At 42.7% G+C, this 21,825-nt stretch overlaps 2 protein-coding genes across 13 annotated transcripts in view; one reads left to right on the top strand and one right to left on the bottom strand.

The window, feature by feature from the left end:
- Positions 1 to 21,825, top strand: part of BBS4 (Bardet-Biedl syndrome 4) — a 164,466-nt gene that overhangs the window by 64,239 nt on the left and 78,402 nt on the right. For 3 of the 8 annotated variants that reach the window (XM_084898034.1, XM_084898033.1, XM_084898032.1), the window contains exons 5-8: positions 11,544 to 11,655; positions 12,596 to 12,668; positions 13,759 to 13,812; positions 17,414 to 17,541. In XM_084898034.1, coding sequence (XP_084754160.1) covers positions 11,544 to 11,655; positions 12,596 to 12,668; positions 13,759 to 13,812; positions 17,414 to 17,541 — 367 coding nt within the window. Of the gene's footprint in view, positions 1 to 132; positions 241 to 11,543; positions 11,656 to 12,595; positions 12,669 to 13,758; positions 13,813 to 17,413; positions 17,542 to 21,825 lie in introns of all 8 variants that reach the window. The other 5 variants (XM_084898036.1, XM_084898037.1, XM_084898039.1 and 2 more) reach the window with 3 other exon arrangements.
- Positions 6,390 to 21,825, bottom strand: part of ADPGK (ADP dependent glucokinase) — a 128,914-nt gene continuing 113,478 nt past the window's right edge. For 2 of the 5 annotated variants that reach the window (XM_084897841.1, XM_084897847.1), the window contains exons 8-9: positions 16,989 to 17,109; positions 16,405 to 16,490 (exon numbers count right to left, since the gene is read on the bottom strand). In XM_084897841.1, coding sequence (XP_084753967.1) covers positions 16,420 to 16,490; positions 16,989 to 17,109 — 192 coding nt within the window. In that variant the 3' untranslated portion in view covers positions 16,405 to 16,419. Of the gene's footprint in view, positions 6,880 to 16,404; positions 16,491 to 16,988; positions 17,110 to 21,825 lie in introns of those variants that run through there. The other 3 variants (XM_084897851.1, XM_084897850.1, XM_084897843.1) reach the window with 3 other exon arrangements.

The following is a 21,825-nucleotide window of genomic DNA, read 5'->3' as shown; positions in this document are numbered from 1 at the left end:
AAAAAAATAAAGTTATTTTATTCCCAATATTACAAGTTCTGGACTTTCACTTTCTCATAATACTTAAGCATGAAAATTTTTTGGTTTTGTTTTGTTAATTGTTACCTGACGATATTTTTCATTGATTTTTAGAGAAAGTAGAAGGGAAGAGAAGACAGAGAGCGAGAGAAACATTGATATGAGAGACACACATTGATTGGTTATCTCCTGACAGGGCTAGGAATTGTGTCTGCAACCAAGGTATGTGCCCTTGACTGGAATCAACCCCAGGACCTTCAAGTCCACAGGCGAATGCCCTAACCACTACTAAGCCAAACCAGCTAGGGCAAGCATGGAAATTCTTCTGAAAACTTAGGCATAAGAAAAAATATGATTCTGAATGGTTGCTATACTGATAATCAAGTCTGAATATTACTGTTTTGTTTTTTTCTTTTTTTGCCAGAATCTCCTTGTTGGACATAGGGTATGATTGTCCTTGCCCCATTTGGGGAACTCTCTAAAAACGGAATTATGAATTATGATAAATAGAGCATCTAATAATAGAAGGTTAAAAATGTTTATATGTAGTTTATCTGGTAATCTGCAAGGCACCTATTATCTGTGTGATAGATACTGGGAGTGGAGGGGGTTAGGTAAGTTTGAGGCATCTTATTAAAAAGGTTTTAGCCTAGCTGTGCCTCTGCACTGGGTGACCAATTGTGCCAAGGTCCTGTCTCCTGATAGTGCAAACTCTTGATTCCTTCTTCCTGCATCCATTTCCCACTGAGCTCACCCAGCCAACAGAAGCAACAGAAGCAAAAGCAAGGGTAGTAAGCAGACGGAGAGGGCCATGTCTCATCCTCTTCCGGCCCCTTCCCAACTTCAATCCACAGCCCACTGTCTCAGAGCTGTAAAAAACGGGCAGTTTGCAGAGCCGCAACTGGAGCCTGCAGGAAGTAGAAATGAATATCTAAATATATTTTTCTTAAATTTCTTTATTGATTAAGGTATCACATATTTGTCCTCAACCCCCATTCCAATCCCCCACCCTCCCCACTTATGCCCCCATTCCCCTATTGTCCTTGACCACTGGTTAGGCTCATATGTATGCACATAAGTCCTTTGGTTGATCTATCCATTTTATCCCCACCCTCCCTCTGAGGTCCAACAGTCTGACCCATGGCTCCTTATCTCTGGGTCTGTTCTTTTTTATTTATTTATTTTATTTATTATTTTTTATTAAATTATTATCTGTGTACATATTTTAACATTGCGGCCCCCCCCCCCCATACATACCCTCCTCCCCAGAGTTTTGTGTCCATTGGTTGTACTTATATGCATGTATACAAGTCCTTTGGTTGATCTATTATCTCCCCCAGATCTCCCTACCCTACCTGCTGTAATTTGACAGTCTACTTGTTGCTTTACTGTCTCTATATCTATCTTTTGGTTCATCAGTTTATAATGTTTTTTATTATCCATAAATGAGTGAGGTCGTGTGGTGTTTCTCTTTCATTGACTGGCTTATTTCACTCAGCATGATGTTCTCCAATTCCATCCAGGTTGCTGCAAATGATGAGAATTCCTTCTTTTTTATGGCATCATAGTATTCCATTGTGTAGATATGTTACGCCCAGACTTCGTGATCCCCAAGGACCACCAGGGAGCCAAGTCTGATGCAATAAACAAAAGAGCCTTTTCATGCTAGCATGGGCTCTGTCCCACTCACGCCGGCAGCATGGTGGAAGAGAGAGCGAATTTCGCCCAGTCCAGGGGTTTTACTCCGGTCGGTGGTGATGTCACTGCCTCGGCTAACCCTGATTGGTTGGGTGAGGGCTAGGGTTCAATTACAGAATGGAGTATAACTCCGCCCTGCCCTCTCATTCCCCACTTGTCTAATGTGCCTAGTCAAATCATTGACTCAGCATACTTTCTTTCAGCATAAACAACAAATACAGTTACCAAGACCCTTAGTACCACAGTTCCCATCAGTATTGTCCTCACTGAAGTCCAGTTCCCCTCCTGCAGGCATCAGTTCTCCTCCTGGCCTGTAGTTGCCAGGATCCAGGCCATGCAGGAGCTGGGAGTCATGTAGTCAGGTCTGGGTGCCATCTACTTCAACAGCAGTGGGCGTGCTCAGGATAACAGTGCAGCGTCCCTTTGAGTCCTTGGGCAGTGAATTTCTTTACCCACATTGAGTTCCGGAGCTACAGGGTCTGCGGTGGGCACTGGCAGTGCATCTGGAAAAGCAAACTGCAGAGCCTGTAAGGACTTGAGCAAGGGAATGGTTACCATACATGATCCCCTCCCAAAAAAGGGGAAACCTGCCCCAGTAAGGGGTACACCTGGCCCTTAAGAGGGTGAAGGACAGGGGGTTGGTCCAATTTTCACCGATTCTAGGACACATTTAGTTAAACCCCTTTTCCAGAGTCTCACTTACCTGTCCTAAGGCTAGAGCTATACTCTGAGATACCTTAGCTACCAAGGTGGGGCTGTTATTTGATACTGGCAGCCAGAATCTAGGTATAATCTCCTGGAGTAATCTCTTGACTACTATAGAGGCAGTTTCTATCTTAGTGGGGTATACTTCAACCTAATCTGAAGTGTCTACAAAAACTAGACCTTAATGCTGGTGGTTTAATCTCTGAAATCCACCTACCAATGCTCTCCTGGGGAAGTTCCCTGGATCCGAATTCCCAGGGGGACCCCCTTACCTTGCTTAGCATTTACCTGACAGTACTTCTAGCAACTCTGCCTCACAGAAGTTCAGAAGTCTTGGTGACACTTAAGTGGGTAACCTGGTGTCACTGGGCAACTCTGACCTAGAGCCTCTGGGACCAACAGTCTTGTCATCTAGAGGGTCCACCAGCCGATTCCTTCTGGCTGCAGTTGGTAACCCTCTTTTCTCTGTGGATGGCACAGTGTCTCTATCAAAGGGCCTGGATTAACGCCAAAAGTTCTGGAGCTGTGCCCAAATGGTGTGGTCCAGGGTGACTACCACTACCCCTGCATATCAGGTCCCATCCTGAACATAACTGCTCCCATCCGTGAACAGTACCTTGTCGCCTGTTACCTCTGTGCAGTCATGAATGGGTTCCTCCATCATATCTGGAAAAAGGCTGGCAGGGTTGATGGCCAGAGTCTTATGAATCTGAACACAGGGCTGGTCCAGGAGAAAAGCTTGGCCCATCCAGGTTAGCTCCTGTCCCAGTCTGCTTATCTGCCTCCTTCACCAGCAATGCTGTGGTGGCCACTGCCTGGAAGCATGCTGGCCACCCTGCTGCCACAGGGTCCAGTCTCTTAGACAGATAGGCAACAGGTCTCTTCCAGGGACCTAGAGTTTGAGTGAGAACCCCTTTGGCAATGCCTCTTATCTCACTCACGTAGAGGTGGAAGGGCTTTGCGACGTCTGGCAAGGCTAGAACAGCTGCTGAGATGAGAGCCTTATTTAGCTCCTCAAAGGCCCGTTGTTCCACTTTGGACCAGTTCAACAGCTGCATTCCCCCAGTATGTGTTCCTTCCGAGGACCACAGTCCTTCTTGATGTCCAAGGAAAACAGGCAGTTTGTCCGGTGGCTTCCTGGGCTGATGTACAGGTCCTATTGGCTCTCTCAAGACTAAATAGGCTGCCCCAATGCCCATCAGGAAACTAACAGGCTTGCCTCTCCTAGCTAACCTGTAAGGACATTCTCTTTATAACTTTTATAAAAATCTTATCTTCCAAAAATACATAACCATGCCTTAAATTTTAAAGAAAAGGCAAGGGAGGAGGGAGCAGGTCCATACACTGTTCCCAGGCCTCTAACCGCTTGAAATTTAAAATGCCACATTTTTCGTACAGATACAGATTTATCTGCATTTCTAAGCCCCCTTCTAATCCCCCCCCTCCCCCCCCAGGCAGAATATCGGTGAAAATTGTCCTAGCAGTCGAGGGGGGTTAAATCATACAAATAATTGTTTTCACACAATTCTAAATAAATTATAAACCTTTGTGATGAAGTCTACTTAAATCTATAAAGTAGACACACATGACTGAAACCAAAAAATGATTCCCAAAGTTTAAACAAAATACAAGATGCAGGTACAAGCCCAAATTCAAACTTACAATGCAAAACAAAACAAAACAGATCAAATATAAAAGTTTCATATGTTACATTAAACATTACTTCAGAAAAACTGACTTCAAAAAATACTGCATACTGTTTATTCTTAACACATGTTATACAGTTTAGCCTGCCATATTCTAGGCATTTAGTTACTGCAATTAACTTTTCCTAATTCAGTTTATACTTTGAACTTTTAAAGCTGTCAAGTCAAATATATTTGGCATTTTTTTAGATTAATAACATTACATTTCTAATACATCCTGCTTACTTAGGGTAAAGTTTCAGCAACAGATCTGGTCACACATTTTTTCAGATCTCAAAATTTTTTCTGAAGTTCAAACAAAGCACTGAATAATCTCTTTGCAGGAGAGCTAATAGTCTTGCACTCTCCAGCCTCCCCTAGACCTCTCCGCACCAGAGGCAGTTTACTAGGATTTAAGACAATGTCAGAAAAAATGAATTTTGTTCATAGATCAATCACAATTCATACTTAAGTAGCTATATGACTCTGCTTAGCTGATACCAATGACAAGGAAGACTAAACATTGTAAGCAAGGCCATCTGGGCAGCTTCACCATGGAATCACCTGCCACTCCCTGCATATCACTGGAGTAGCATTCAAATGCAAATGAACACATTCTTTAGCTGAAGACTCCCAGCCATTCCTGTAAATTTGTTACCATTACCATCTAGTTTCTGCCTCACAGTGGAGAATTTCAAAAGCTGCTTACAATGACTTGGGAAACCAGTTTTAATTTATCTCCCAGTTATCTGCACTATTTTTAAAGCTCATTCTGTACACAGAAAAGAGTTTTAAGCACAGCCCAAAACTATGCGCACTCGTTTTGAACTGGCCTTTCCCCTTTACTCAGCACAGAAATTCGCCCTTGAGCTCTTCTCCCACTGACTGATGCCTCCACGGCGGCCCAGGCCCCCCGGGCCCAGGCCCCCGGAGCGAGGCTGCTGCCACCGCCGTCCCAGCCATGCTACTCAGGAGGCCCCCGAGGAGGAAGTGCGGGTTGCCCCAGCAGCTTCCCGGCTCCGCCTCCCCTTCTCCAGGCAGCCAGCAAATTAACCCAGGTGCCTGCTCCTGGAGCAAGGCCACCACTGCCCAGCCGCGCTCCAATGTGCAGCCGCGCTCCAATGAGCCCCGTGGGAGCCACCCCTCCAACCCAATGCCGCCAGGGGGCCCCGCACCGCCACGCCGGCCACACTTCGCCTGCTCCATCCTGGGGCGCCATGTCGCCCGCAGATACCAAACTCAGACCTGGGAAAGGTTTCCACAGGTCGTCCTGGGAGAGGTTACCATCCCTCTCCCCACATGAGGGTCCCTCTAGGGCCCTCCTGGGAGGTCAGAACGTCTTCTGACCTCCTGCCCGTGGCCTTCATGGTGCGTCCACCAGGTGTATTTGGGCACCAATTCCATGAGGGGTTTTACATATCTCCAGAGCGCACACACAAGGACACAGACACACACACACCTACCGCGGCCAGTCAGGCTCTCCGGATCGGAGTCCCTCATGGTCCTGCCTGGGGATCCCGGACGAATTCCCCCATATGTTACGCCCAGACTTCGTGATCCCCAAGGACCACCAGGGAGCCTAGTTCGATGCAATAAACAAAAGAGTGGGCTCTGTCCCACTCACGCCGGCAGCATGGCGGAAGAGAGAGCGAATTTCGCCCAGTCCAGGGGTTTTACTTGGGTCGGTGGTGATGTCACTGCCTCAGCTAACCCTGATTGGTTGGGTGAGGGCTCGGGTTCAATTACAGAATGGAGAATAACTCCGCCCTGCCCTCTCAGATATACCATAGTTTTTTGATCCAATCATCTGCTGATGGGCACCTAGGCTTATTTCTAAATCCTAGCTATTGTAGATTTTGCTGCTATGAACATAGGGGTGCATATATCCTTTCTGATTGGTGTTTCTAGTTTCTTGGGATATATTCCTAAGAGTGGGATTACTGGGTCAAATGGGAGTTCCATTTTCAGTTTTTTGAGGAAACTCCACACTGTTATCCACAGTGGTTGCACCAGTCTGCATTCCCACCAGCAGTGCACGAGGGTTCCTTTTTCTCCGCAACTTCGCCAACACTTGTTGTTTGTTGATTTGTTGATGTTGGCCATTCTGACAGGTGTGAGATGGTACCGCATTGTTGTTTTGATTTGCACCTCTCGGACAATTAGTGACTTTGAACATGTTTTAATGTGCCTTTTGGCCTTCCTTCTGTCTTCTTTTGAAAATATTCTATTTAGGTCCATTGCCCATTTTTTAATTGGATCATTCATCTTCCTTTTATTTAGTTGTATAAGCTGTTTGTAGATGTTGGAGATTAAACCTTTATCCATGGTAACATTTGCAAATATGTTCTACCACACAGTGGGCTTTCTGGGTCTATTCTTGTTCATCAGTCTATATTGTTCATCATTTCTCCTATATTTTCATATCCTGATGGAAACATACTTATAGGAATCAAAAATGAGACAAGCGATAATCGTTATGCTGAAAGTTATATGAATCAGTCTATAGTGAGTTTCTTTCTGGGCCAAAAGTTCTTTTGAGACCCAATTTCAATGTCAAACAGTTCCTTATGTGTACATGTCAGCAATGATATTTCAGTTCTGGATGGTGGACTAATAGTGGTAATGCAGGTCCAACACAGCTGCTGACTGCTCTTATGGCAAGGTGATGTCAGTGTCTTCTATTTCTGGACTGCTTCCCTTCTGTCTTCATGGTTGGAGTAGTCCTGTCACTTCCTCTCTGTTGTCAGAATCCACATGGTCTCAGAGTTGTTTTCTGAAAATATACAAACATATTCTCTACCAAAAGTTAATAAAGGAATATTTTCTATAAATTTGACTTGGGATTCTTTTTCATTTTTTGCCCAAATGATTTTCCTCTGGCTTGTTTTGAGACCATGTGTGTTTTTCATGGGTGTCTTGCTGTTAGCATTACAAATAATTTTCTGAAGTACAAATTTTCTAAATATAATTTACTTACAAAATATTTTTTCTTATATAATATTCTTCTACTTTCCTCCTTTTTTGATTTAAATATTAGGAGGCTTTTGAAAATTTTATAATGTAGTCTTGATAGCTTTTAAATTTTAATCTTTTGCACTATAATATGACTGCTTTAGGTTCATTTCCTGTTGTGAGATTTTATCCTGAGATGAACTACCAATAAAAATTTTAGTTAACACAAGATCTAAATATATTATTGTATATTCAACTAGAGCTGCATGCTACCTAAAGGAAGGAAACTACAAAGACTACATTCAAGATTGTAACAGGGCTCTGGAACTTCATTCTCAATCAAACCTCTTTTTCTTTTTTTCTTTTTTAAAAATATATTCTAATGATTTTTTACAGAGAGGAAGGGAGAGAGATAGAGAGTTAGAAATATCTATGAGAGTCATCAATCAGCTGCCTCTTGCACGCCCCCTACTGGGGATGTGCCTGCAACCAAGGTACATGCCCTTGACCGGAATTGAACCTGGGACCCTTCAGTCCACAGGCTGATGCTCTATCCACTGAGCCAAACCGGTTTTGGCAATCAAACCTCTTTTTCAATTGAGAATGACCAGTGAAACTTTACAGAAGTATCAAAAGGCTTATGTGAATTATAAAACAGTGTTATGTAAATAGGCTATGAAATCCAGATAGCAAATGACAGTATGAACAGAAGAATAAGAATTTTAATGGACATGGATGCATCTAGCTGGTGGGAGTAGCTGTCACCCATTGCTTAGTGCCCATTTCTATGTAGTTGTGAGTTTGGCAGCCTACAGTGGAGATGCCCCCAGACTAAGTGGGAGATTCCTGCAGCCATCACCAGCTGGGCATCACAGATGAAAAAAATGTTTAAAATTCTTAAGAAGGAAAATCAATGTGGTAAAGGACGAAAACTATGAAGATGCCCATGGTAAATAACACAAATGCTTAAAGATTAACAATAAGGAATGTGCTATTTATACAAACAGAAGCTGTTACTTGAATCTGTACCAGTTTGCAGAGGCAAAGCAGGATTCTGATTAGGTGCTTCAGATAATGGACATGTGAAAGCATGCTGTAGACACGCTCTTGCTAAAAAAGGAGTCAAGAATCATCAGAAAAATTAAACAATCTCAATAAAGTTCTACTAGACTCAAATATTATTGAGGCAAAGGTAGAACTATTAGCCAAATTCCTTAATATTAAGGACTAGAGGCCCAGTGCACAAAATTTGTGCACTGGGGGTGGGAGGAATTCCTCAGTGCCCTCTCGCTCCTTACTGCCTGCTTGCTTGCTGTGCCATAGTGCTGCCGTGGAGGTGGGAGAGGCTTCCGCCATCGCCGCTGTGCTTTTCAGCCATGAGCCTAGGTTCTGGCTGAGTGGTGTCCCCTGTGGGAGCGCACTGACCACCAGAGGGCAGCTCCTTTGTTGAGTGTCTGCTGGTCAGTTTTCATCATAGCAACTGATCGTTCTAGTAGTTCCACCATAATAGTCGCTTAGGCTTTTATGTATAGATTAGAGGCCTGGTACACGAATTTGTGCACCAGTAGGGTCCCTCGACCTGGCCTGCGGGATCGGGCCAAAACTGGCTCTTTGACATCCCCTGAGGGGTCCCAGATTGCAAGAGGGTGCAGGCCAGGGGCCCCAACGGTGCATAATCGGGGCTATGGAGGGATGCTGGAAGTTGGTCAGCCGGAGAGGGACTGTGTGAGGGCTCCAGGCATATCCAGTCCATCTTACTCAGTCTCTATCAGTCGGATGCCAGCAGCAAGCTCACCCACCAGTTGGAAAATCTGCCCCCAGTGGTCAGTGCACATCATAGCGAGAGAGCAGTTGAGTGGACTTAGCATATCATTAGCATATTATGCTTTTACTATAGAGGCCCGGTGCACGAAATTTGTGCACTGGGTGGGGGGAGTGTCCTTTAGCCAAACCTGCCCCCTCTCACAGACTGGGAGCCCTCAGGAGATGTTCTACTGATGGGAAGTGGGCCTAAGCCACAGTCTGGCCTTCCTCTGTAGGAGGTGACTGGGCTCATCAGGGAAGGCACCAGCCCTATCACCCCACTGCTGCTGCCACTGTCACAGCCACCAAGGTGTTTTCAACACGGACTCCAGTCCCTTCACCATGAAAAAATGACAAATTTCTTTAGGCACTTTCAAGATGTGTCTTTCAAAGGATATGACATTTCTTTCTTTTTTATCCTCACCTGAGTATATATTTCCATTGCTTTTTAGATAGCTTGGAAGAGAGAAGGAAAGACAAAGAGAAACATCAATGTGAGAGAGACACTTCAATTGTTTGCCTCCTGCATGAGCCCTGGCCAGGGAGGAGCCTGCAACCTGACCTTGATCAGAATCGAACCCAGACCCTGCGATCAGTAGGCAGAGGCTCTATCCTTTGAGCCAAACTGGCTAGGGTAGGATATGACATTTCTTAGCCACTCCATCAGCAGACCTTAGTTTTTCCTCTGGGAGTGTGGTGGAAAAACCTTAGATCACCTTCTTAGATTCCTATTACTCAGGTTACCAAGAACACTGTGAAAGGCAGCTTAGCCAATGAGCCTTCAGAAAAGGTGTTTCCTCTTCAGCTCATGCACGGAGGACCCCCTGCATTGTGTCTGCAGGGCTTCTGTCCACTGGGCTGGGGGCTGTCGGGGGCATGTCTCCAGCCCAGTGGCCCCGCTTCCTGTCAGCTGGGCTTCTATCTGCTGGGCCGGGGGTGTGTCCCAAGTCATGTGGCGGTGGCTCTGAGCATGCCCCCAGCCCAGTGTCTGTCTGCTTAGGGTGTCCCAAGTCGCACTGTGGTGGCTCAGAGCTCACCCCCAGCCCAGCACCCACTTTCTGTCAGCTGGGATTCTGTCTGCTGGACCCGGGGTGTGTCCCAAGCCATGTGGTGGCAGCTCAGAGCACGCCCCTGACCCAGCAGCCCAGCATTCTGTCTGCAGCTCTTCCTCCCTCTGTAGCCTGGGAGTGGAACGCACTCCTCCCTGGCGCTATGGGCTCTGCTATCTTTGTAGTGGAGTGATGGTTAATTTGCATATTACTCTTTTATTAGATAGGATAGAGGCCTGGTGCACGAGTGGGGGCCAGCTGGTTTGCCCTAAAGGGTGTCCCGGATCAGGGTGGGGGTTCCCTTGGGGTGTGAGGTGGCCTGGGTGAGGGGACCTGTGGTGGTTTGCAGGCCAGCTACACCACCCTGCAACCCAAGTGGAGGCCCTGATATCTGGAATTTATTTACCTTCTACAATTGAAACTTTGTAGCCTGGAATGGAGTCTTGCTCATGGCTGCTGCAATTTCTGTTTGGATTTGTTTACCTTTTATAATTGAAACTTTGTATCCTTGAGTGGAGGCCTAGGCCGGCCAGGGCAGGTGGAAAGTTTGGCTTCCTCTGTTGCTGTGAGCAACCCTAGCCTGTTCTCTCCAGCTCTGTGGCATCTGCCATTTTTCCTGGGATTTATCTTCTATAATTGAAACTTTGTATCCTTGAGTGGAGGCCTTAGGCTGGCCAGGGTGTGTGGAAAGCTTGGCTTCCTCTATTGCTAGGGAAACCCAAGCCTCTCAACTGCTCTCTGTGGCTGCAGCCATCTTGTTTGGGGTTAATTTGCATACTCACTCTGATTGGCTGGTGGGCGTGGCTGATGGTGCAGCAGAGTGATGATTAATTTGCATATTACTCTTTTATTAGGTAGGATTGGTTGAAAGGCCGACTGGACAACTGGACACTTAGCATATTAGGCTTTTTTTTTAAAAAAAATATAGGATAATATGGCGTCACTCAAGAAAGAAAAGGAGAGAAAGAAAATTGACATTCAAGAGGTGAATGAAGGTTATGAAGAGCCTAAAAGTACCTCAGAGGAGATCTCTACTGGCTGCTTTGCTTCTGAGAAGAGGGAAACAAGCAATGGGCAACTGGAATACTATGAAAAGCTATTGTTTTCCAACAAACAATGCATGTGAAGTTAGTTTATAAATGCTACCAGAATTAGGAAAGATAAGCCAATGCTCAACTTTTAGCCATCACTGAACCGAAAGATTTGGCAATATTGTTGAGTAACAAACTTGAAGGGGATATATTCCTCTTCCCACTTCAGTCTCTGAAAAACAATCTTTGCCAAATATTTAAATGTCTTTCTTCCCTATTTTTTTTTTTCTCTTTTAAGCTTGAGCTTATTTATTCCCTTAGTAAAATATAAAGAACTCCTCATAGTGAAAACTCCTTTGTTATTTCTCACAATAAAACATTCAGGTCTCAAAAAAAAAAAAAAAAAAAAAAGTTTAGCGTGTTAGCCACTTTGCTATTTGTTTCAGCCCATCTGATTGTGTTGAAGATATAATAATCCAAAGACTTTCTTTGATATGACTTTCCACCTCTCGTTTTTCCAATTTATTTATTTATTTATTTATTTATTTATTTATATCAGGCTCTATTCTCAGAACACAACTTTATTTTCTGTTTCTTGGCAGCACTGATATTTCGCCTGGAAGGAAATATCCAAGAATCCCTAGAACTCTTTCAGACATGTGCTGTTCTCAGCCCTCAGTGTGCTGATAATCTCAAGCAGGTGGCCAGATCTTTGTGAGTATCAGCAGTCTGGAGGTCCTGGACACTCATGGAAAACGTTGTGCAATGAGCATTCTTAGGAAGAGGCTACTTCTGGCAGCCTGATCAGCCTTATCCATAGAGGAAGAGTAGCTTAATAGGTATAGTGGGATTCATTTGAAGAGTGTAGGTTAACTTTGAAATATGACCAAAATGTGAGTTATCTCATTTTGGTCAAATTTCAGTTAATCTACACTCTTCTTGCAATGAAAATAAGGTTTTCATATAAATACTGACTTTTGTGTCCTCAGTTCTCTAATCTTATTGGCAACCCATGGAAATTTTTTCATCCAACACTTAGCATAATATTTAACACACAGTAGATTTTTAATGTTTGTTGAGGGGATGCTTTGAAGGTTCCTGAATGCAAGCAATCTTTAAAATCTTTCTAAGCTGTTAGGTGCCCTAATAGCTTTACTACCCCAGTAGTAAAGTTTCTGTGGGGTTCCCAACCTAATTTTTTTTTAAACCTACATTGTGATTTATAACTGTACTCTCTTTGCATAGAGCCTGGTTTCCCCCTGCTTTCTCCAGAGCAGACTTAGGTTTGGGAGTGAAGAGCATATCGCTAATAGATGATGGTGATAAGTGATGGCAGCTCTTGCTTAACATGGTACATTATTTGGTCTGTTTTTTTTTTTTTTTTGGTCTACATTTGTAGTACACTGTAGAAAATAAATTACAGAAAACTCACTAAAATTGGTATAGAAGTTGATCAAGGCACTGGAACTGCTACCAAGAGAGCTTCTGCTGTTGGTAGACAGCAGCCTCACTGACCGAACCAGTATGACCAGCTCATAGGGAAGAGGCTTCAGAAGGCTCAGCTGGATTGAATTTGAGTCAAATGTGGGGTTAGTGGGGTTAGTCTTCTAAAAGGTTTGAGTTAATAATTATGGAAACTGTATTTCTTCCACAGATTTCTTTTGGGGAAACACAAAGCTGCCACTGAAGTATATAATGAAGCAGCTAAACTTAACCAGAAAGACTGGGTAAGTAGGGAACTTTTAGATCTTTGTTATTAGCTACAGCTAATGGCTCCATTTATCATATGGCTGTCTTTTGTTATTACTGAATTCTTACATGCCAAAATTGTTTTTATCCTCACACTAAATTGATGATTCAGTTAGACATAAGATTAAAAACTATGTTTTCGAATAACTTAGCAGATACTGCTGCATGGTTTTCTGGCAGGGAGTGTTGCTGTTAAGCAGTTCGCCATTAATCTGATTCCTGTTGATAATCCAGCTTTCCTGTCTAGAAATGCTCTCTCCTTTCTCTAAATAAAGAGAGACTTAATAAAGGGAATTAAAGAGATTCTGTAGAGCTTAAGGTCAGGAAATACAGGTTGGTCTTGCAATGAACTAGAACTGGAAAGCTGTCAGCACCAAGGTAGCTACTCTTCATTTTTGTTTTATTTCTTCTTTTTATAGATCAGCAGTTGGCAAATGTTCTATGTTTTAAAGGGCCAGTTGGTAAATATTTTAAGCTTTGTGGCTTCATATAGTCTCTGTGACAACTACTGAACTCTGAGGTTCTAGTGTAAAAAAATCATGGACAATAACAATAAAACTTTATTTACAAAATAAGGCAGAGATGGATTTGGTCTGTGGACTTTAATTTACTTTACTGACCTCTGCTGTCTGCATTTGCAGATTGACTTCAAATACATATATTCCATTATAGTACCCTCCATATGGTGCTATCAGTCCCAAAGTCCACATCACTTAGTGAATTCCTAGATTCCTAGGAAAAGGAATACGATTAACACATATACGTATATGTATCTCTTTAGGGTAGGACAGGAGTGGTGGGTAGTCTCTTCGGAGAAGAGGGCACAAATGAAGTTGATCTCTTGTTTGTCCTGCTTTTATGTCTTATTATCTCTGTGTGTGGGGTATATTAAGGAACTCATATTTTTAGAATTAAATATATTTGAATATGAAATCTAGTAAAAAACTGACTGTAATGCATATTTTAAAGTTTAAACTTTGCTGAACAATAACAATCTCTAGATGACTGTTGTTTCACTCTAATATGTAATGTGGAATTTATACCTAAGCTGTTTTCTTTTGTGTGTAGGAGATTTATCATAACCTAGGAGTTTGCTACATTTATCTGAAACAGTTCAACAAGGTAATTTATAGAAATAGTGGTGGCTAGTGATTTCACTGAGAGCATACTTCTTACAGAGGTGCCATTGCTCATTTTGTATTATTCTTAGTGCTTGCACAGATTTTTGGAAGTAAAAGTTTGAAAGTGCCATATACACCTATCTCCATTTTTCTTTTCATTTGCTGTTATCCATATTCCCCTTCGCCCCCCCCCCCCCCCCCTGGCTTTTAACAAGAAAATGAGAAATTCTAGAAATATTATGAGGGAATGGTCATCTAATTTCCTTTTTTCTCTCTTCTTTTTCTCTACTCCAGATTAATTTTCCAGTATAGAAACAAATGTTCAGTAAAACTTAGGTATCAAAAAGTAGACCATTGCCCTAGCTGGTTTGGCTCAGTGGATAGAACATCAGCCTGCAGACTGAAGGTTCCCGGGTTCAATTCCTGTCAAAGGGATATATCTCAGTTGCAGGCTCGATCCCAGGCTCTGGTCAGGGTGTGTGTGGGAGGCAATTAATGTATCACTCTCACATTGATGTTTCTCTCTCTGTGTCCCTTCTACTCTCATGAAGAATCAAAGGTAAAATGTCCCCATGTGAGGATTAATAACAACAAAAAAAGTAGACCTTTAAGTCTTAAAAGTGTAATCATGACCATGGTAACTCTCTTATGCTCTGATAGAAACTAATTTTAGTTTTTAAGGTCATTGGAGGTAAATTTTAAGTTACAATGGATCTGATTTCTGAGTTTCAGTTTCTAAGGTTATTTTCTATATGAGACTTTATATTTCATTGTGATTAAACTGCAGACTCTAAGGCTCTTATATCAAACTAGGTGCCTGGTGCATGAAATTCTTGCACCCTCAGCCCAGCCTGCCTCCTCTCACATACTGGGAGCCCTCAAGGGATGCCCTACTGATGGCTTAGGCCTGCTCCCCATTGGGAGCATACCTAAGCTGCAGTCTGATCTCCTTTTGAGGGAGGCTGATCAGGGGAAGGTGCCAGCCCCATCAGCCTGCTGCTGCAGCCACTACCAGTCACTACAGCCATCAAGGTATTTTCATCAACACGAACTCCAGTCTCTTCACCATGAAAAAAATGACAACTTTCTTTAAGCATTTTCTAGATGTGTCTTTCATAGGACATAACATTTCTTTCTTTATTTTTATTTTTATCCTCACCTAAGGATATATTTCCATTGATTTTATCCCCTTTCCTCTGATCCCAGGCTTGGTCCCTGCCCAAGCCTAAAGCCTCCGCCGCCCCCCGACCCTCCGATCACAGGCTCAGTTCCTTCCTAAGCCTAAAGTTTTTGCCCTGGGCTTTAGGCTTGGAAAGGGGGACCCTCTGCCCCTCTGATCGCAGACTCGGCCCCTTCCCAAGCTTAAAGCCTCTGCCTGATGGCTGGCTGGGAGTGACCTAGTGGAGGTTCCCAGGACCCAGGTATGTATGCAAATTAACTGCCATCTTTGTTAGATTAATTTGCATATTCACTCTGATGGGTTGTGGGTGTAGCAGAGGTAGGGTCAATTTACATGTTTCTCTATATATAAGAAAAAAAATATATATCTTTTTATTTATTTATTTATTTATTTATTTAAAATATATTTTATTGATTTTTTTTTTTTGCCCCCCTCCCTCCCACCCTTCCCCTCCCTCCCCAGAGTTTTGTGTCCATTGGTTGTACTTATATGCATGTATAAAAGTCCTTCGGTTGATCTATTATCTCCCCCAGATCTGAATATATATATCTTAACTGAGGGATAGATTAAATTAATTGAGAGCTCTGAAAATTAATGATAGTGGGCTGCATAGGGTTCCCTTCATAAAACTTCCACTTAGTGATTATGAAGTTTTATTCTCCTTTCCCTAGTGCTGACAGGACTAAGAATCTCAGTTGGTTAATATCCATTTGACAACATTTAATCTATCCCTCAGGTATGTGAAAAAAAATCTGTACATCAGCAGTTGAGGTGTGAGAGTAACTTTTACTCTTGTGAAATATATAACTAGAGGCCTGGTGCATGAAAATTCATGCACTGAAGGGGAGTTCCTCAGCCTGGCCTTCCCCCTCTCACAGTCCGGGAGCCCTCAGGGGCTGGAGGCAACCCAGCAATCAGGGGAAGGCAACACCCCATCACACCTCTGCTGCTGCCACTGTCTATAGTGCAAACCTCAGCTGGACCTGGTTACCTGAGCCTCAGGTGGCCCTGGGTGGCTGGGCAGCCACCATCCGAGGGTTGCCTACACCTTGGGCCATCCCTGGGTGGCTGGGGGGCTGAGGAGACTGGGAGGCTCCAGCGGCAGGGCTGAGGGGACTGGGCATTGCCATTTTGTGGCTGTGGGTGCCGCCATCTTTGATGGCATAGCAGTCAATTAACATATTCCCTCCTTATTGGCTGTGGGTACCACCATATTTGAGGACAGGACATTCAACTAGCGTATTCCTTATTGGCTGTAGGCTGCCACCATCTTTGCGATGGCATGAGGGTCAGTTAGCATATTTCTTTATTAGATAGGATATGTATAAGTAAAATAAAAAAATATTATATATAATGGGCCCCCTGTCCACTGGGCAGATCTACATTGTTAATATACTTGGTTAGGAGATTTTTCTCTCAGAGGCTATTTCAAGCAAGTATATTTCTATTAATAGGATTATTCTGAGGCAAGGGAGAGGCAGGTTGGTCTTTGGTCATATCTGTAAAGGAGAAAAAGTTTATATTTAAATGTTACTGTAAAGCTAACAGAGCAAATACAATACTTGGCATTTATGTAAATAGTTGTTGAATCAGCGAATCACTAAAAAAGCCCTTTTGATCATCAACTAGGAAGAATATAAGCTTTTCCAGAGCAAGAAGTTTGTTTTGTTAGCTCTAATATACCTAGCACCTAGAACAACAGGTACTCAGTGAGTACATATTGAGTGAATAAATGAGAACAATCCATTCATTTATTTATCAAAATATTGGTGAGGAAAATGAAGTCCCCTCTGGGAAAGGTTGTGCAGTTGGTCATTGGTGCAGCTGGACAGTGCTGTATACTGTACTATAATGCCCCTTTTTGACTTATGAAATATGAATCATAGGTATGATTATTAAAAAGCAGAAAATAGCACTGGCTGGTTTTGCTAAGTGGTTGGAGCATCAGCCTGTGGACCGAAGGATTGTGGGTTTGATTCTCTGTTAAGGGCAAGTACCTTGATTGCGGGTTCCATCCCCGGCCACAGTTGGAGTGCATGCGGGACAATAAATGTTTGTCTTTCCAGTCAACGTTTCTTTCTCCATTTCCCCTGCCCTCTTCCTTCCTTCACACTCTGTCTGCAAAACAATGGGAAAAATATCCTCGGGTGAGGATTATAAAAAGAGAGAGAGAAAAGAAGCAAAAACATTCAAAAAGTTAGTCATCTTGTAAAAATTCTTCCAAATGGCTCCAAAGGCAGATACTCCATGTTTCTAGCTGTCCTGGCAGCAAGTACAGTTTTGGTACAAGTTGTAATTTTTTATTATTGGCTGGAATGGAATGTTCCTACATTAGTATAGCGGGAGCTTTGTTTTTGCTTTATACATACATAACCATTGTCCTTTATGGTAGTGATTTCATTCTCTTCATCAATCTTATTAGGCACAAGACCAATTGCATCATGCCCTACAGCTTAATAGGCATGATCTGACTTACATAATGCTGGGGAAGATTCACTTGCTGGTGGGAGACTTGGACAAGGCCATGGAAATCTACAAGAAAGCTGTGGAGTAAGTGTACCTGTTTCCATTAGAGCAGGACTGGGGAACATCTGGCCTATAAGCCAGGTGAGGCCCATGAAATCATTTGATCTGGCCCTGCCAAGGCATTAGTGGTGAGTTAATTAAGTGTTTGACCAAATACAGCAGGATAATCTTTAATTTGATAATTTTATATGGCCCACGAATGATCTTATAAATATCTAAATGGCCCTTGACAGAAAAAAGGTCCACCCAACTGCCCAACTTTGGAGCAAGGAAAAACTTAAAAAAAAAAAAAAAAGGGGGGGGGGAGTAGATATATGAATTCTCAAGCCTACAAGAGAATATATATGACTGATAACTATTTGTATGAATTAGATGAATGTAAATGTTATGCTAAGGTTAAGAGATCCCAATGACCTAAATAAGGATGATTTGTATTTCTCACCAATTAGTATGACTGTGTGGGAGTCCTTTTTTTTTTTAAACAAATCTTTATTGTTCATATTATTACACATGTTCCTCATTTGCCCCCCCACCCCCATTGCTTCCCTCCACCAGGTTCCCATCCCACCCTCTGCCCTTTCTTCACCCCCCATTGTCCTCATCCATAGGTGAACAGTTTTTGTTCAGTCTCTTCCCGCACCCCCCACTCCTCTTTTCCCCGAGAATTGTCAATTCACTCCCCTTCCATACCTCTGATTCTATTATATTCAACAGTTAATATTGTTCATCAGATTTTTTAAAATTCCCTTGGTTTTTAGATTCACTTGTTGATAGTTACGTTTTTGTTGTTCATAATTTTTATCTTTATTTTCTTCCTCTTCCTAAAGAACCCCTTTCAGCAATTCATATAATTCTGGTTTGGCGGTGATGAACTCTTTTAGCTTTTTTTTATTTTATTAGTGAAGCTCTTTATCTGGCCTTCAATTCTGAGTGATAGCTTTGCTGGGTAGATTATTTTTGGCTGTAGGTTCTTGCTATTCATCACCTTGAATATTTCTTGCCATTCCCGTCTGGCCTGCATAGTTTCTGTTGAGAAATCAGTTGACAATTGTATGGGTGCTCCTTTATAGGTAACTACCTGCTTTTCTCTTGCTGCTTTTAATATTCTCTCTTTATCTTTTGCTCTTGGAATTTTAATTATGATGTGTCTTGGTGTGGTCCTCTTTGGATTCCTTTTGTTTGGGGTTCTGTGCACTTCCTGGACTTGTAAGTCTAATTCTTTCACCAGATAGGGGAAGTTTTCTGTCACTATTTCTTTCAGTATGTTTTTTGGTATCTTGCTCTCTCTCTTCTTCTGGGACCCCCATAATTCTGATATTGGTTTGCTTGAAGTTGTCCCAGAGATTTCTTACATTATCTTCAAGTTTCTGAATTCTCTTGTCTTCTTGCTTCTGTGGAGGAGTATCTTCCAGCTCTTTATGTTCCAACTCTTTGACTTGATTCTTGCAATCTTCCATTCTGTTTTTAGGACTTTGTATAATATTTTTATTCCAGACAATGTATTCTTTATTTCTTGTTGATCTCTTATTATTTCTTGTTGATCCCTTATTATTTCTAGTTGATCCCTTTTCATATCCTCATAGGTCTCGTTTATTTTATCAGCCTTTTTTAGGAAATTCTTGAAAAACTTTATAAGCGTGGTTTTGAACTCTATATCCAGTCGCTTTTTGTCCTCCATTTCTTTTGTTTGTGATCTGTTTCCTTGTCTCAGCATTTTCGCAGCTTCCCTGAGTTGGTAGCTTTAAAAGTCTCGGTGTTCAGCTTGGATGGGGCAGAGTTTCAGGGTGGAGCCTACAGCCTTGGCTTCCTGTCAGCCCTGCCCTATGAGGCTCCTGAGTCTCAGTGTTCCTCAGTGTCCTTTGGTTCTTGCTGCAAGCACCTCTGAGAGAAAGGTGCCCTCGAGTTTTGCCCGCTACCAAACAGTCTAGGCTCTCCCCCAATGAGCCCAGAACTGGGGTTCAGGTCAGTTGAAAGTGGGGTTCAGAGCAGTCTGGAGCTTTTGTCTCCTTCCCGCTAGGGCAATCCAATGGCACAGTCAACTGTCTGTTCTCTGCACGCAATGTAAGCGCCTCTGGGACTGCCTTTTGTTGCTCCCCTGAGATTCCGCCTTACAGCCCAGGCTCTCTCTGTATGAGCCTGGGTCCCCAGAGTCTGGCCTAGAACTGGGGTTCAGTGCTGTCGGATCTGGAGTTCAGCACAGTCCGGAGCTTTCATCTCCTTCCCACTAGGGAATGCCAGCCAGGCACTCAGCCTCTCTCTCCTCTCTAGCTCCGTCCTCTTCGCACGCGCAACGTGTCTCCGTACCTTAGGCCTTTACAGCTCCTCTGATTTTCCTTCTGGTTTTCTCTTTCCTTCTGTTGTAGAATTTCCAGTCAGTCAAATTTCCTGTAGTTCTGGGTAATGTCCATTTTGTATTTTAGTTGTATTTTATTGAAATTGTTGTGTGAGGCTGCAATTAGGTGTTTACCTATGCTGCCATCTTGGATTCTCTTGTGTGGGAGTCCTTAACACGACCCGTGTGGTTCAGGGCCCACTCAGGGTCCATTTTCTGGAGAAGGCCACACTAAAATGAAGAGAGAGACTGGAAAAAGAGGTAATTTGGGAAAATGGGGGGGGCAGGCGGGAGTTAACCTCTAGTGGGAAGACTACCATTAGGTGCTCGCCTTGCTATCCCTTTTATTGAGGCAATGGGGATACACCCATTACCCTTAAGCAGCTTTGGGAAACACCCATTACCCTAAAGCAGCTTTGGGAAACACCCATAGCCCTTAGGCAGGTAATAAGTGGATTATCATATCAGTAAGGATTTACATTATTACAAGATGGGAAAGTTGCCTCAGTTACCATTGTCTCAATTAGATAGGAGTGGTTGGTTCTGATCTTTCAGAGCTTCAAGGTTGACCAGCCTCTTTCTATTAGTGAGACAATGATTGGTTTCCAGCATGACTGGTTTAGCCTCGGTGGGCAGCTATGCTCTACAAGGTCAATCTGGGACCCAGGTTCCTTTCTTTTTGACTCACCATTGTTTAGGTTATCTTCATCTGCATAGGTGAAGCTGAGTTACTATAACCTCCATATTCTGGGCTGTGGTTGGGAGAGGTGGTACTGGAAACTAAGTACTAAATAAAAAGCTTGTAGTATTTTAAGTGACCCAGAAGTTGTACACCTTTTTACGCTTGCATTCCATGGTTCAAAATTAATGAGGTGGCCACATCCAACTGTAAGGGAAGTGGGCACACATGCTTGGGAGGAGGGTCTTATTAGCATGTTTCTTTAAAAAAATATTTTAAAAAAATACCTTGTTTTAAAAATATATATATTTTTGAAACCTCCTATTGATATTGGAACTGACTGGCTTTCCCAGGATGGTGTTCCATGTTTTCTCTCTGGACACACGTTATCTTGCCTTTTCTGTATAGGGTTTTCTTTGTTTTAAATGGGATAGCTGTCACCATGATGCTTTAATGTCTCGTTTGTTTGTCCATTTAATAGAATGCCTGGTCACAGAGTCTAGTATTCATGGTAGTTAGACTATGAACTAAACTTAATTTGTTAAATTAACATGTTAATTAACTTTGTTTTCTACCATAGTAATGATGTAGTAACTTTTCTGGTTCCATCAGTTACAGCTTTCTGAATTTTCTTCAGTCAAATTTTGTGCCTAAAAAGAGAAATATCCCTCGGTTAAGTGAAGTTATAAGAGACTTTTATCATCAAGAGGCTATGTATATGTGGACAACTAGGAAGGAGCCCACATAGCATATGTTAAGCTTCTGTGGGGCTGCTGGGAGCCTTAATTTGTAACCCCTGGCTTCTAGAAAATGAGTTCATATAAATCTAAAGGATGACATTCTTTCAGTGGTTGGTCAAGGACTTAAGTCACAAGAATTTCCAAGAGGATAGCTGAGCATTTGGAGCCTTTCTGAGAATGTGGAGATCCACAGCTTGGAGATAGCAGTTTTGGTAGATCATGCAAGTTAGTTTGGGGAAGGGAGATGATGAAAATAGATATTTATTATGGCAAAGTGAAGGGCAAATACTCAGTTGAACTGAGTAAGCTTTGTTTGGCCAGCTCAGGTCTCCCTGTTTGGGGTTTTGGTCCCTCTCATTCTGGTCGCCTGATAGGTAACCAGTGCCCTATCTCATTGCTTCGACTCATGCAACACTGTTCTTCATCTTTGGCATTTTTACTGTTGTTACTGTTTGATTATCCTGTAGTCAGATCATAGCTCAGTTTTGTAACAAAGACAAATATTAGTGAGGGATTGGGAAGGCAGATAATCTTTTACCTAAGTCAGTGGCTAATCT

Source organism: Pipistrellus hanaki, assembly GCF_964339955.1.
Source record: "Pipistrellus hanaki genome assembly, chromosome: 1".
Taxonomy (NCBI): Eukaryota; Metazoa; Chordata; class Mammalia; order Chiroptera; family Vespertilionidae; genus Pipistrellus; species Pipistrellus hanaki.
Note: the sequence above shows the minus strand (reverse complement) of the source record. Positions and strands in the feature narration are given on the sequence as shown.